Source organism: Metarhizium acridum (genome assembly GCF_019434415.1).
Source record: "Metarhizium acridum strain ARSEF 324 chromosome Unknown scaffold_29, whole genome shotgun sequence".
NCBI classification, from domain to species: domain Eukaryota; kingdom Fungi; phylum Ascomycota; class Sordariomycetes; order Hypocreales; family Clavicipitaceae; genus Metarhizium; species Metarhizium acridum.
In genome coordinates, this window is record NW_027094017.1 from 1841424 (window position 1) to 1855923 (window position 14500).

Sequence of the window (14500 nt, forward strand, 5' to 3'; positions counted from 1 at the left end):
CGAGAGCTATATCACCAGATGCAGAGCGTCAGCATCTAGGTGGAATGACAGAGGAAGAGACGGCTCATCAACTCGTTAATTTGGAGTAAAGTTTCGCAATCTTGTTTTCTTTGTCCGAGGTAGGATTCGTTCCCCACGACCACGGCAGTTAGTCAACCATTTCTCAAGTGGCCCAAGCGGTGGCGTCAGCGTTCTAATGAGCTGTCTCCATTCTCGGGTGGTATGGCTGCAGACACTGCATCAATGATGCAGCTCGAGATGTTGGGAGGCGGTGTCGGCTGGCCATCAACGGGGCAACAAGCTGACCTCGACGTCTTGGGACGTATTGCCAGGACCCATTGTTCGTGGTCCAGGGTATGGCCAGCTGGTGCCAGTGCCAAGGCGAAGTGGTCACTGAAGGGTTCCAGCCGCTAGGGCGGGCTGTCGACTTGCACCGGCAACAGGGCCACCAGTAACTCGACAGCCTCGCAGACTCACGGACATGGACTCAATGGCCCCAGGACCTCAACAATAAAGCATATTGGAGGGCTTGTTTCATCTGTTGTTCGGCCTGGGCATGCATCTGTGCTCTCGTCATAATTTTCGGTTTTAACCTTCGTCTCGTCTCCCTACCCGCCCGCCCAGCCTTTTCCTTCTTGCAACAATTCAGTGTTTTGGCTTCGACTCTTCTTCGCTGGCTTTAATTACCAAATACCAACCCACAAATTGGATGTGCAGCGCCTGTTTGTCACTCCATCGCCCCCCCTTTTAGGTCTGGTCTCTTTTCCCGCTCTCCAATCTGCGGTCCATAGTCGCTGGAGGGACGACGGCCTAGGTGTGCTCGGCTATTTTATTTTATTTTACTTCCCCCCTTCTCGGCCCTTCTCGGCTCTAACTACAGAGTACCTACCCACGGTAGCTACTCGTAGTAGTTAGTTGCCCGGTGTGCAGAAGCCAACCGTGGAGTTCTTGGGTAAACAAACCAGTTGACGTCTAGACATCGAAGAGTCTAGTGCGGGCAAAAGCGGGCACCGACTAAGTTACATGTCAACCGCAACTTTGTAGTACGTACTCGCGGGTGCAGAACCAACACGGCAGGCGCAAGTTCCTTCCTGTACCTGCCCGGGCGCTCCCAAGACCACCAGACCGTTGAGGGTGGGCAGCCAATCTTGACCCGATCTGGCCGTCTGCTTTCGCGATGGCTTCTACCACCACCACCACAACCACAACCGCCACAGCCACGTCGACCAGAGCCTTGCGCTCAAGACCATCCTTATCGCGACTACGTGGTCCCTCGTCGTTTGCCTCGACCCCCAATTTGAATACTTTATTTACTGCGCAGTCCAAGTTGCTGCCTTCGAGCCTAGGCTTATCGCGAAAGGCTTCGCTCGCTGCCCTTACCCCTAGTTCGCTGGCCAGCATACCCGATGTCAGCGAGAGTTACGCCCTCGACACTGTATTGAGCGACTCCTCGTCAGCCATGGTCCCAGCGACCCCCGGCCGCCAATCGGCTGAAGATCTCCTCGTTGGAGATACTGTCGACGTTCCCGGTGGCATGTACGGTACTGTTCGCTTTGTCGGCACCGTTCAGGGGAAAAAAGGCACCTTTGCTGGCGTCGAACTTCACCAGGACTTTGCTGCGAGGGGCAAGAACAACGGCGATGTGGACGGGTATGCTTTACCTACAATTGCTCGTTCTTAACCATGCCTCCAAAGTGGCAGCGCTAACTTGTTGATACTACAATAGAATATCTTATTTCACCACTTCAACCCCAGGCGCAGGCATATTTGTTCCGGTAGTAAAAGCGTCTCGTCGAGGATCTTCCAACAACTCATTCCCGATGACCCCAACTGCAAGCACCAATGGACGAGCCAACGGAGTAAACTATACGCCGCCAGGCCTACCCAAGTTCAGCGCCTCCGTCGGACCTGGCGCCAGAGCACCCAGCCCCGGGCCCAAACGACAACCGAGAACATCTCTTCCAAGGCCGGATTCCCCTGTGCGCCGAACTCAAATGACTCCTGGACCTCGTCCCTCAATCGGTACGCCGGCTCCCAGGCCACCAGCAAGATACGGTAGCCCCACGAACAACAGTCGGTTTGCCCAAAGCGTCCGTGGCACAGCGGGCGACCCAAACAAGAAACCATCTCGACTTGATCGCAAGCCAAGTATTGGCGGTCCTCGCAGTGCTTCGGCCCTAGGTTCCGCCCCTGGTTTTGATGAAGAGTCGGCGTCGTCACTGCATGGGAGCCCGCGACGGGTAGGGCCAAACGGACTTGGCAGTTCGGTGTCTGTCCTGAACTTGAGGCGCCCAGCTTCCCGAGCCAATGCTGCTAATGAAGAGGAGATGGAGCGTCTTCGATCCCAGCTTGAGGACCGTGACAGGCAGCTAAAGGATCAAGCTACAACGTTGGCCGAAATGGAGAGCAGCCTTGTTGAACTTCAAGGCATTATCGAAAGCACTGATATGCCCAAGATGAGAAGGAACAGCCTCGACGACAAGGATTCTGCTCAACTGCGGGCCATGTTGCGGGAGAAGAACGACAAAATCGCCATGCTCACCTCAGAGTTTGACGCTCATCGGGCAGACTTCCGCAGCACCATTGACACATTAGAGATGGCTAGCACAGAAACTGAACGAGTGTATGAGAAGCGAATCGAAGAGCTCATGGGAGACATCCGGGAGCTTGAGGCCAGAAACCTTGACGTTGATTCCGTCGCAAGCCAACTGAGACAACTCGAAGAACTTGTGCAAGAGCTCGAGGAAGGCTTGGAGGATGCTCGCCGTGGTGAGGCTGAAGCAAGAGGTGAGGCTGAGTTCTTGAGAGGCGAGGTAGAGAGAACCAAGACCGAGTTGCGACGAGAGCGTGAACAAAGCGGCCCTGGTGGTGGCACCCCTCACGATGACAAAGGGGCGCTGCTAAAGGAACTGGAGCAAAAGGAAGACGAAATCAGAGGACTGAAGGCCATCATCCACTCTCTCAGCAGGGACTCCATCGGGGACGCAGAGGACCGAACACCGACACAGCGCCGGGGGTCTTTCATGAATGGTGGCGACGACGGCGAGACGGCTCGTGCAAGCCTAGCAAGGCAAGTCGCAGAGCTGCAGTTGCTGCTGGACAAGAAGAATGCCCGGGAGGAAGAGCTTGAACAGGAGCTAGAGGCTCTTCGCGGGGGTAATCTTGCGACGCAGAAAAACTCGGGTCATCGCTCATCCCTCAGAGACTCCCGCGACACAGTCATTCCCGTCCGATTTTATGAGCCTATATCCCCCGAGGTGAACCACAAGAGGGAGCCTAACCACAGGCGAGGTAATACACTGGACACAATGCATGAGAGCGATGCTTACTCAACAGCCACGGAGAATAGCACTCTCTGGTGTGAGATTTGCGAGACTGGTGGGCATGACATTTTGACTTGCACAAACATGTTTGGTCCAGAGGGCGCCAAAGCTGCCAGTGACACAAAGATGGGCAAGGATGTTGTTCGCGAAGGCCTGAAGCTTCAAAACTCTCTTGGCGTCAAGGACGCCCACCCGGCTCCGCTCTCGCCGACAAAACCCAAGGCAGCATTTCCTGCAGCTCCTGCTATCAAAATCCTCCCGAACCCGATGGAATCTGGGCCGGTGGCGGGCAAGGAGAGTGGAGTTGTTGACACAGGGAAGTGGTGTGCAGTGTGCGAGCGAGATGGTCATGATAGTGTTGACTGTCCGTTTGAGGATGCATTTTAGGCTTTCGACAATGTGGATGATGATTGCTTGATGAGGAAGATATGTATGCCTGTTGGAGTACAGTGGCGAATGTCCTCGCCCTACGAGGTGAGTGTGTCACTTCATGGAGCGCGTTGCTTGGACAGTCACGCGGGCAGCAGAAAACACGAGACACTCACCACTCACTTACATAGACAGAGTGTCTCCTGTTTTCTGCCACTCCCTTGACAGTATACTCTTTTTTATTGATACCACCATACCCCATTTTCTTTATTGATGAAGGAGCGGCGCCCCGTGTGTTGTTTGGGCATGGAAACGAGATTCTGTAATAATGAACTACTGTATAACATTCTACTCTACATACCCATATCATCATGATTCCAACTTTTCCGGTATGGCATGGCGTTCTGCCTTGGTAGCGATGCGATGTGTTGATCCCCGGTGAGATCAACAATATGCATTAGTATTCCCAACTTTGAAAGGGTGCGCGCAGTTATTACTAAGGCGGTTTAGGGGTTTAGGGAACTCTAGTCAGTGCCAGTTCGGAGTTAGCTGAAGGTTAGTGGGACCCCAGGGTCAAGATGCCACATGATCCCTGCGAGATGTGATTCCCTGCGAATCGTGAGGGCGCGCGTCTGGATCCAGAAAGAATTCAATGGTAGGCGGAGGACGGAGAATGAGTACCCCGTACGGACATGGATGGATTCGTTGCTGATCGAATATACTACATGGATTAATCCGTATGGCAGCGCACTCTGAGCCTCACTTTGCCGATGCAGGCGGGGACAGCCAGGCTGCAACTGTTAGTGTGTGACATCCAGGTATTTTTGTCAGGGCGCCATTTGCCAGGCTCAATTTTCTAAAAAAAGATGGCTACCCTCGGAAAAAGGCCTGTAATACATTTTCATAGCTGCTTCAGTGCGGATTCTCCTCATATAAAACCACTTTATGGGTGCTGTGTCGTTCTTGTCCGGGGGTTGTGTCCTTTGCGCTCACGTCTTGCATTATCAGCACCGCCACAGACTCGACTTTCTTCGATAGATTTCCATGAGGCGCACAGCCTTTAGGGCGGACCCCTGCAGCGTCTTCCGTCCTAGGGGAACGAGACTTTGTTTTTTTGAACTCCAAGTTTCCCAGGAGCCGCTTTCGTAAACTTCAAACCTGGTCCCTTTGTTATAATCTCATCTCTTCTCCCTCCCACTTCAGTCCTCTTCCTTACCTTTATCCAGGCTTGAACAGGTTAGCGACCTTCCCGATCTCCAAGCACCAAAGAACCAGACGACCTTTTTCTTTGCTCCTTCATATTTTCGTTCAGAGCAACCATTGTTGCAGAGCATTTGTCAAGGGCCGCCGACGCCGCTTACTTTTGGCAAATTTCTCAGATAGGCGCCCCGCCACAGAGGCTAATAAACGCATTCATCTCCCCGTCTCTGTCTTGATTGATCACAGGGTACGTTGAGACAGTCACTACTTGCACAGTCGCTTGCTTTGGATATTCGCAGCGCGAGACCAGCCGTTATATTAGACGCCGCCGTGGTCGCGGCGATGCGTCTTGCTGTTTGACCAGAGCCTCCCCTCCTGCCTTTGCCGCCTCACGCATCAGTCGCTCTCTGTTGGTATCTGTACATGTTGACTAATACTTGGTCCCCCTTCCACCAGACTCAACATAGCTGCGATCACACTCCGGACTAAAAGAGTTGGCCATAACCAACACTTCGCGCCCCGACAGAATTCGATATCTTTATCTCAACTTCCACTGCCTTTGCTCACTAGCTCCTTGAGCCCGTCAACATGTCAAGCGAAGACTACTACGTGATCCTTGGGGTATGTCAACACGCATATCGTGTCCTCGCAATAACTATCGAAAACAATGAAATGATAATAATCTAACGTTTCTCTAGATCGAGCGTAACGCATCAGAGGCTGAAATCAAGAAGGCCTACAGAAAGACGGCTTTGCAAAACCACCCTGGTATGTGGCCATGAAAATCTATTTTATTGTCGTCTCCATCATTCGCATCGGTCTAACAAACAACACAGACAAAAACCCTGGCAATGCCGAAGCCGAAGCAAAATTCAAGCTCGCCACAGAGGCATACGAAGTCCTTACCGACCCTCAAAAGCGATCAATCTACGACCAGTACGGTAAAGAAGGCCTTAATGGCGCTGGGGGCGGCAGCGGAATGCCCGCCGAGGACCTATTCGCCCAGTTCTTTGGGGGCGGTGGTTTCGGTGGCATGGGAGGCATGTTTGGCGGCGGCGGCAGTCGTGGTCCCCCCAAGGCTCGCACCATCCACCACACTCACAAGGTCTCTCTCGAAGACATCTACCGGGGAAAGGTTTCCAAGCTGGCTTTACAGAGATCCATCATCTGCCCCAAGTGCGAGGGCCTTGGCGGTAAGAAGGGTGCTGTTAGCAAGTGCGCGGGCTGCGACGGCCATGGTATGAAGACCATGATGCGCCAGATGGGTCCCATGATTCAGCGCTTCCAGACTGTTTGCCCGGATTGTAACGGTGAAGGTGAGATCATCAAAGAGAAGGACCGTTGCAAACAGTGCAATGGCAAGAAGACGATTGTCGACAGAAAAGTCCTGCATGTCCACGTCGATAAGGGAGTACGCAGTGGCACCAAGGTCGAGTTCCGCGGGGAAGGTGACCAGTCCCCCGGAGTTCAGGCTGGCGACGTTGTTTTTGAGATTGAGCAAAAGCCTCACGCTCGATTCACGCGCAAGGATGACGATTTGCTTTACAAATGCGAGATTGAACTCGTCACTGCCTTGGCTGGTGGTACCATTTATATTGAGCACCTTGATGATCGCTGGCTTGCTATTGACATATTACCTGGCGAGGCTATTGCTCCCGGTGAGTTTTCATACCCCATACACACAGTGTCTTCAAGACGACGTGTATATTGACTACTTCTTTTTAGATTCCATCAAGATGGTCCGTGGGCAGGGAATGCCATCGCACCGCCACCACAACTTCGGTAATTTGTTTATCCACTTCAATGTCAAGTTCCCCGAGAAGAACTGGACTCAGGATCAGGCTGCCTTCGACGCCCTCCAGAAGATCCTCCCTCAACCGTCTGTTCAGAACATCCCTCCCACTGACGCCATGACCGAACCCGCCGATCTGGAAGATATGGATGGCCAGTCACAGAACCGAGTCTTTGGCAGCCCTGGCATAGACGAGGACGAAGAGGAGGGCCACCCCGGCGCCGAGCGTGTCCAGTGCGCTTCACAGTAACCGGCTGGGAAGACTGATCTTGGCGAAACTTTTGACTACATAAAAGTTGTTGACAGCAACCTGGGGGCTGTACAATTCAATATGCCTGCTCTTAGAACAGGGAGAGCCGAGGTCACAGGCATTGCCGACAATATAAACGAACTACTACTAGCGCAGCGCATGTGAATCTTCTGATTTGAATCACGCAGCGCATCGTTTCTTGCGATCTCATCGATACCACACCGAAGAAAGGGCATAATGAGCAGCTGTGGCCCCACGCAGTTATGGGAAATACGAAGCATGAACGGGGGGAGGTGGTGAAGCAAGGCTGCGCTCTTAGTCGCCATTGTCTGCCGGAGAAGCTGTGAGCGTTTGATCTGGTTGGTTGGCGTTTAGAGGATATAGATGATTCGACGAGTTTTGGTAGTTGCAGACTTAGACCTTGCGTTACGTTGAATTTTGATTTTCTTTTGAATCCAAGTATCGTGTAAGATTTGTTTCATGGTTTACATACACATATATTTATGCCTCGGCGGGACTAGCCTCTACCTCCCCATTGCCCTCTGTTGTTCCCGCATCCTCACCACCACCTCCCTGTTTGCGCAAGTTTTCAACCGCATAAAACATGTTGCGAATTTCGCTTTCAGAAACTTGCATCTCTGGCCCATCACTGCGTTGTCCATGAATAGGTATCTCCACATCAGATGACAGTCGGTGCTCAGTCCGTGTGAGAGTGTATGCGTGTAGACTCTTGGCCTGTACATTTGGGCCTGGGTCCATGGCCACGACGAGTTTGAGGGCCGTCTCGTTGGAAGCGGAGGCGATGGCAATGTGCAGCGGGTTGCAGGGGAGTTGGATGATGCCCGGGTTTTTGAGTTCGTTTTCCGGTGTTAGTTGCCATGTAAAGATGGCCGGAATGCTGTCGATTCTATTAATACTCTGCCAAGCAATGTTGCTCTGAATACCTAAACTTACTCTTCGCATATGGCGAGAACATATGTCACGCCGCCTTCCTCGGGGTACACCAGTGATGTCAGGCCCGAAACAGCGATTCGCGTCGTTTGCGGCGCAATCTCCCGCGCCAAGGCTAGCAGGTTCGTCTTGGAGAGGACGCGGCCTGCTTTCCAGTCCCAGATGAACAGCTCCTCGTCTCCGCCTCCGGAAACGAGGACGTCCTCTCTGCGGAGGGGGATCGTCATCTCGCTGATGAATTCTTTGTGCCCGAGGCAGAAGCCCTCGATGATGTGGGCTTGCGGGATATAGCGCGACACGCGGATGTGTTCGTCCCTGTCGGCCGTGAGGATGTATTTCCGTCCCTGGGTCTCTGTGACGATCAGAGACGTGAGCATGGACACGTGGCCTAGTAGTAGGTGTGACTCGAAGACTGGTCCCTCGGGCTTCGCTTCTGCCCCCTTGGATCTTTCGAGCTCGATTTGCTTGCGCTGGTGCTCGAGGGCCTCGAGATTTCGCTTGGAGTGGACGGTGAAGGTGTTGGCTGCTGGTTCCGTCAATGATGGTTTGGGGGTGGGCGCAGTGCGAAGAGCGAGGCTTGATGGTGATAGGGGCGTCATGATGAGTGGGAGGGCGTATACGTCGCCGAACTTGTCGGCGACTATGATTTGAGAGCCTGGCCCGGTGGTGATGGCGCTGGGGCGTTTGGGCATGACTCTGGTTCGTGTTAGTCTTGTGTGTGTATATCAAGCGTGTTTATTTTCTTCTTCTTTCTTTAAAAGACATGTTGTACCTTTGGCTGAGCTGAGTTAGTTGACCCTCGCCGTCGTGCTCAAACACCCAGACAGACTTGTCATGTCCCGACACGGCAATGAGATGTTTCCCGTCATCTGTACATGTCATGAGTGTGATGAGAGGGCGGTCTACCACCCTTCCCATTCGTGACTTATCACCGTGATTATCGCCCTTTCCCTTTCCTTTACCCCCTTTGCCCTTTTTTTGCACGTTTTCCTCTTTGGTTGCAGTGGCATCTCCTACGGGAAAGTTCAGATCGCCTTCAGCAACTTTCTGTCTCTTGGCCGGCGGCTCACTTTCTTCCGTTTCGGGGACATTTTCGGCATCTGTTGGTGTTTTGGTCTCATCCTTAGGCTCCGTTTTTGAGTCAGATTCTCTGATATGCTTTTCTATATCGGGGTGTTGCCATGTTGATATGTGATTATGGTCTGAGAGGTTGAATGAGTGAATCTTGCCACCGCGTGTGGCAAAGAGAATATTGCCTATGGTCTGAACCCGGTTATACGGGATTGCCGTGAGACTCATTTCGAGGGATATATATAAAGGGGCCGACAATTGACCCAATGGGTCTATTTTCAATGTTGTTCAGTTGCCCTGACTTGCAAGTTTTACATCGTTATAAGGCAAAAAACTTGATATACCGAGGCTCACCTCCAGAAAAGAAGGTACATTCTACATGTCGCTTTTTCCTACGTCTCTCTGCCTGGCATTTGGTTGGTCGTCGGGACACTCAGAAGTGGGCACCACAGGGTGAGTAGAAAGAAACATGTGACTATTCGTTGGAGATGACTCGCGTGGCCCATACTTTCCTAATCCAGCTTAGTCCAGGCAAGCCCTAAGCTGCAACAAACGGGCCGGGGTGTGGCTCGCATAGCACACATTTTCGTGACTGGCGAAACAAAATCCGAAATTTCGCCCACCCTCGACGAGCTGGTTCGCGACAACACCATCACGCAACCTCATCATCAAATCCCCTTCTCCGTACATATACCCCTTGCCCTAAAAAATCCTGCCTTCACAAATAAGAAGATATGGGGGGCAAGACTGCTAACAAGGCCGGCTACTTCGACAAGCTCAAGGGCTTGCTCGAGGAGTACCGTTCCGTCTTCATCGTCTCGATTGACAATGTCAGCTCGCAGCAGATGCACGAAGTCCGCCACTCCCTCCGTGGAGATGGTGTTGTCCTGATGGGCAAGAACACTATGGTATGTGGCAGTTCCTTGAAAAATAGAGGGGCAGAACCCGAGCCATTAAACAGTTGGGGCAAATTCCCCTGGGAAATTTTCCCAAGCGATTTGATTTTTTGCTAACCAAGTTTGCTGCCAATAGGTTCGCCGTGCCCTCAAGACCTTCATCAACGACACTCCCGAGTACGAGCGTCTTCTGCCCTTCGTCAAGGGCAACGTCGGCTTCGTCTTCACCAACGGTGACCTCAAGGAAATCCGTGACAAGCTTCTGGCCAACCGTGTCGCCGCCCCTGCTCGTGCTGGTGCCGTCGCTCCCGTCGATGTCTGGATTCCCGCTGGCAACACCGGCATGGAGCCCGGCAAGACGTCCTTCTTCCAGGCCCTCGGTGTCCCCACCAAGATTGCCCGTGGTACCATTGAAATCACCACCGATCTCAAGCTCGTCGAGGCCGGCAACAAGGTCGGCCCCTCCGAGGCCACCCTGCTCAACATGATGAACATTTCTCCCTTCACCTACGGTCTTGGAATCGAGCAGGTCTACGACCAGGGCCAGGCCTTCCCCGCCGAAATTCTCGACATTGGCGAGGAGCAGCTCCTCGGCACCCTGTCCAAGGCCATCACCACCATTGCCACCATCTCTCTGGCCATCAACTTCCCCACCCTGCCCTCGGTCATGCACTCCGTCGTCAACTCCTACAAGAACATCCTTGCCGTTGCCGTCGAGACCGAGATCAGCTGGCCCGAGATTGAGGACCTCAAGGACCGCATTGCCAACCCTGAGGCTTACGCCGCTGCTGCCCCTGCTGCTGCCGCCGCCTCTGGTGGTGCTGCCGCCGCTCCTGCCGAGGAGGAGAAGAAGGAGGAGTCGGAGGATGAGGATGAGGAGGGTTTCGGTGGTCTCTTGTGCGTGCATTCTCCCTTCCTGGAGGATTGCTCTGAGCTTGTACTGACTTTTGCTGCAGTGACTAAACGGCATCCCGGAATGACGGCGTTGGGCTGGCTTTCAAAATCTCGGTTGGGTTTACGATACATGCATCTTCCAAAAAGTTACATAGGTCGCTTGATGGTCAGCCAGGATATCTGGAAATGTCCTCTTGACACACGACACGTAATGAAAGCTATGCCTCACATGACGACTCATACAAATGATTATGTGAAACGTGATGAAGCCGGTTCGACGTTTTGCTTCACGCTATATACGAAAAGGTTAGTTGCTATTTTTTTTTTCGTCAATCGACATGATACAGCTTTTTGGATGATTATGAAACAACTTCAAGAGCTTTTTAACCCTGAATATCTCCTGATGACACAAGTATCACCACCCTATGACCTCTTTTTGTTATTTATACTACTGTATTGCCCTTGTCTTCCAGAGTATTGGCTAACGTGAGAAAATAAATAAAGTGTAATCGTAATGATAACATCTACATCCTAGATTCGCTATTGTACATTGTATTGTGTACACGCCCATCAATTAGCCCCCGACGCAGCACATGTAGAAAACGTGCTGGTAACGCCCTGTGCTTCGAGAACCTGCTTTGCAGTATCCATGGCTCGCTCAGGCAAACCCGCCAGCCTGGCTACCTTGAGAGCATGGCTCCGTCGATTTATGCCCTTCCGTAGCTTGTGAACATATACAAACCCTCCTTGGTTATCTTCCTCCACGTCGGTGCAGTATAGTTGTACCGGACCACCATCGACTTTGCATAGTCCATCTGATGCCGCCAGGTCAGCGACACCATGAAAATGTGTCGCGAACAGTGTTCTGCACTGATTCACCGTGACCAGGTGGTGCAAACAGGCATATGAGACGGCGGTGCCGTCCTCAGGCGTAGTCCCCCGACCAATCTCATCCATGATGACAAACGACCGCGGCGTCGCTTGCTTAAGAATCTGGGCCGTTTCCAGCATTTCGACCATAAAGGTGCTCTGGTCGCGGTACAAGTTGTCCGCGGACCCGACACGACTGAATATGGCGTCTACGATGCCCAGCTCCGCGTACGAAGCGGGTACGTAGCATCCGATCTGGGCGAGGATAGTAATGAGGGCGTTTTGCCGCAAAAAGGTGCTCTTTCCTGCCATGTTGGGACCCGTGATCAGCCAGAGCAAGCCGTCTGGTTGGCTTCCGACAAAACAATCGTTCCTGACAAAGCTTCGGCCTTGCTCCACCAGGCCGCCTTCAACGGTGGGATGTCGCCCGCCAATGATGGTGTGCGTTGTAGAGTTGTTGAGCTTGGGGCGAACGAGGTTCTGCTCAACGGCTAGCCTGGCGAAGGATGTTGTGATGTCGAGTTCGTCGAGGACCGCGGCATTTCGGCGCAGCTTGACGAGGTTCAGGACCACCTGTTCGCGAAGGGATTGGAACACCTGCTGCTCTTCTCGGCGGATGTGGAAGCGCGCTTGGTCAAGACGTTGGCCTAACGCCGTCCATTCTTGCAAATGGAAGGACCTGGTTGAGCGGCTGGACGAAAGGGCTCGGATGTCGGTGAGGTTTTTGGTATCCTTCCCTTTTATATGTGCAATGTGGCCAAGGCCTGGGCTCCACCGCAGCGTAAGGCTAGACGCACCGAGTTTCTCGCGAAGAGAGTTACTTAGTTTAATCTTCTCATCTAGCAGAGAAGAAAGTTGCGCGTGGAGCCTTTTCAGGTTGGTACTCGCACCAGGTTTCATGATCCAGGCGTCGTTGTCTTCGGCGTAGTACTCCTTGATAGATGTTGGTCGTTTCTTTTTGCTTTTGGGTAGGGATGATGCATCTTCTTGAGATCCCTCGGTTGCGACAATGTCCTGGGCGAGAGCGAGCATCTGGCTTGCCTCGGAGTCTTCTACTTCATGTTGGTGGACGATCCCTTCTTCGTCGATGGCGTCTTTGATTCTGCGAGCTAGTTTGAGTGGCTGGGTGAGATCGATACGCGATAAAAGCCCCGAAAGACACTCGTTCTGTGCCACATCAGTACCTGAAGCTGCTGCTTCGTGGAGTAAAGTGACGATATCTTCCGTGGCTCGTATAGTGTGTGCAAGTGCTAGAAGGTCGTCCGCATCGCCTCTTCCCAGAGAAAACTTCTGGACTAGTCGTTGCGAATCGTGGCTCCGTCGAAGGAGCATAATGATGGAATCACGAAGATGCTCGGCAGCAATGAATCTTGCAACCAAGTTTTGTCGCGTGTTGATGACATCAAGAGATGTGGAGGGCGAGCTGAGCCATTCATTCAACAGTCTTGCTCCGCTCTTTGTAACTGTTCGTCGAATGGCATGTAAAAGACTCCCGCGAAAGAAGCCATCCCGGATCGTTTGCTTGATTTCCAGGGCCCGCAAACTGTTTTTATCAATATTCATGATTTGCATGCTCTCGTGTCGCAGAGGCGGCAGAAGCCTCATGGTCATTCCCTGGAGTCGTCCCTTGACATAACTTAGGACAAGACCACCAGCGAGGACTTCCTCGCTTGTGAAAGTTTCCCGGGCACTCTCTGGTACTTTTGATTCCAATAATGGCATCCAGTCTCCCATGTCCGTCAGGCCACCACTGGAAGAGTAGGTTATTAGATGTCTGTCCTCGGCTAGGATCGAAAAGATGCCATGATCCTTTTGGGACTCGATGTTCTCGTCCAAAACGACTTCTCGAGGACCAATACGGGACAGTATTGATGGTAGAGAAGCCAGGTCTGCGGACTGCGTGAAGAAATGGCCCGTCGACAAGTCCAGCCATGCCAGGCCAAGTGGCATTGGACTTGCCGGAGGTGAAACGCGAATGCCATGGTCCTCAACCATGGCAGACTTCAACTTTGGTGCCTCTTTGCTGTCGACACAGTGTATAGCCAGGACATAGTTGTTCGCATACGGATCAATAAAGTTTTCATCAATCAGGGTGCCAGGGGTAATAATTCGAGCCACCCTCCTGTCATGCATCAAGCCTCCAGACTTGACCTTGTCTGCGGCGTCATTGGGAAATTCCTCAGCTATAGCCACGTAGCGATTCAGGTCCTGGACTAGAATCTTCAGAAACCGGTCCAATTGGAAGAAGGGGAAGCCAGCCTACGATTGACATTGTGAGCTGCAAGATTCCAACCAAAATATATGGGGTTGGCTTCGTCTCTTACCATTGGTACGGGTCCAGCGTTGGTCTTTTTAGATGCCAGCTTAAGATTCAGCAGGGGAGCATACTCATCGGCGTGCTCAAAATACAATTCGTAGAAGCTGCCGACGCGGGTGAGAAGCACGCAGTTCTCAAACTTGCGCATGTTGCGGCGTGCCTGGAGCACTACGGTGGGATAGCTGGGCTCACTCTCCTCTTCTTCAAGGGGTTTGAATTCGGATTTGATTGGGCCCTGGGGCAAGTCACACAGCTTGATGGTGGTTTTGGTCTTTGCGCCGCGACATTGCAGTTGACGAGGCGCGCCGTTTGAGGGCAAGGTGGACGATTGTGCGAATAGAGGATACAGGCCGCCACGACAAATTACGATTCGGGCTCCGTGGTTTTGCAACAGTCGAGCTCCATGGAGACGGAGTGGCGGGAACATGGGAGCTCGGATCCCCTGACTGCTCCGTGTAGCTGGCGATGTTGATGCAGGCTGGATGGAGTTGATGGAGATGGCGATGCGGTCTCGCTGCTCCTTGTCGATATTCTTGTGGTTTCTGGTGTGGAGCTTGCGTCGTGTGC

General features: G+C 52.7%; 5 protein-coding genes across 6 annotated transcripts; 3 read left to right on the plus strand and 2 right to left on the minus strand.

The window, feature by feature from the left end:
- Positions 1–460: 460 nt before the first annotated feature.
- J3458_004652 (uncharacterized protein) lies at positions 461–4534 on the plus strand. Of its 2 annotated transcripts, XM_007809189.2 has the most exons (2): positions 461–1650; positions 1727–4534. In XM_007809189.2, exons 1-2 carry the CDS (start codon positions 1178–1180, stop codon positions 3708–3710), a joined length of 2457 nt encoding a protein of 818 aa, XP_007807380.2. In that variant the 5' UTR covers positions 461–1177; the 3' UTR covers positions 3711–4534. The 2 variants fall into 2 exon arrangements, with proteins under 2 accessions (XP_007807380.2, XP_065976941.1); XM_066118337.1 differs by having other exon boundaries at positions 461–4534.
- An 813-nt stretch (positions 4535–5347) lies between these two features.
- Positions 5348–9292, plus strand: YDJ1 (Type I HSP40 co-chaperone). The gene is made up of 3 exons (XM_066118338.1): positions 5348–5660; positions 5729–6550; positions 6618–9292. The coding sequence occupies exons 2-3, from the start codon at positions 5872–5874 to the stop codon at positions 6932–6934; spliced, it is 996 nt and encodes a 331-aa protein (XP_065976942.1). The 5' UTR covers positions 5348–5660; positions 5729–5871; the 3' UTR covers positions 6935–9292.
- TRM82 (tRNA (guanine-N(7)-)-methyltransferase non-catalytic subunit trm82) lies at positions 7436–9292 on the minus strand (the record flags this gene model as incomplete). The annotated part of the gene is made up of 3 exons (XM_066118339.1): positions 8658–9292; positions 7889–8581; positions 7436–7832 (listed from the first exon to the last, which is right to left on the minus strand). Exons 1-3 carry the CDS (start codon positions 9182–9184, stop codon positions 7436–7438), a joined length of 1617 nt encoding a protein of 538 aa, XP_065976943.1. The 5' UTR covers positions 9185–9292.
- Positions 9293–9690: 398 nt separating this feature from the next.
- On the plus strand, positions 9691–10815 carry RPP0 (ribosomal protein P0 (A0) (L10E); the record flags this gene model as incomplete). Its single annotated transcript, XM_066118340.1, has 3 exons — positions 9691–9864; positions 9989–10749; positions 10809–10815. 3 exons carry the CDS (start codon positions 9691–9693, stop codon positions 10813–10815), a joined length of 942 nt encoding a protein of 313 aa, XP_065976944.1.
- A 390-nt stretch (positions 10816–11205) lies between these two features.
- msh1 (MutS protein 1) lies at positions 11206–14424 on the minus strand. Its single transcript, XM_007809185.2, has 2 exons — positions 13941–14424; positions 11206–13875 (listed from the first exon to the last, which is right to left on the minus strand). The coding sequence occupies exons 1-2, from the start codon at positions 14358–14360 to the stop codon at positions 11317–11319; spliced, it is 2979 nt and encodes a 992-aa protein (XP_007807376.2). The 5' UTR covers positions 14361–14424; the 3' UTR covers positions 11206–11316.
- Between the last annotated feature and the right edge of the window lie 76 nt (positions 14425–14500).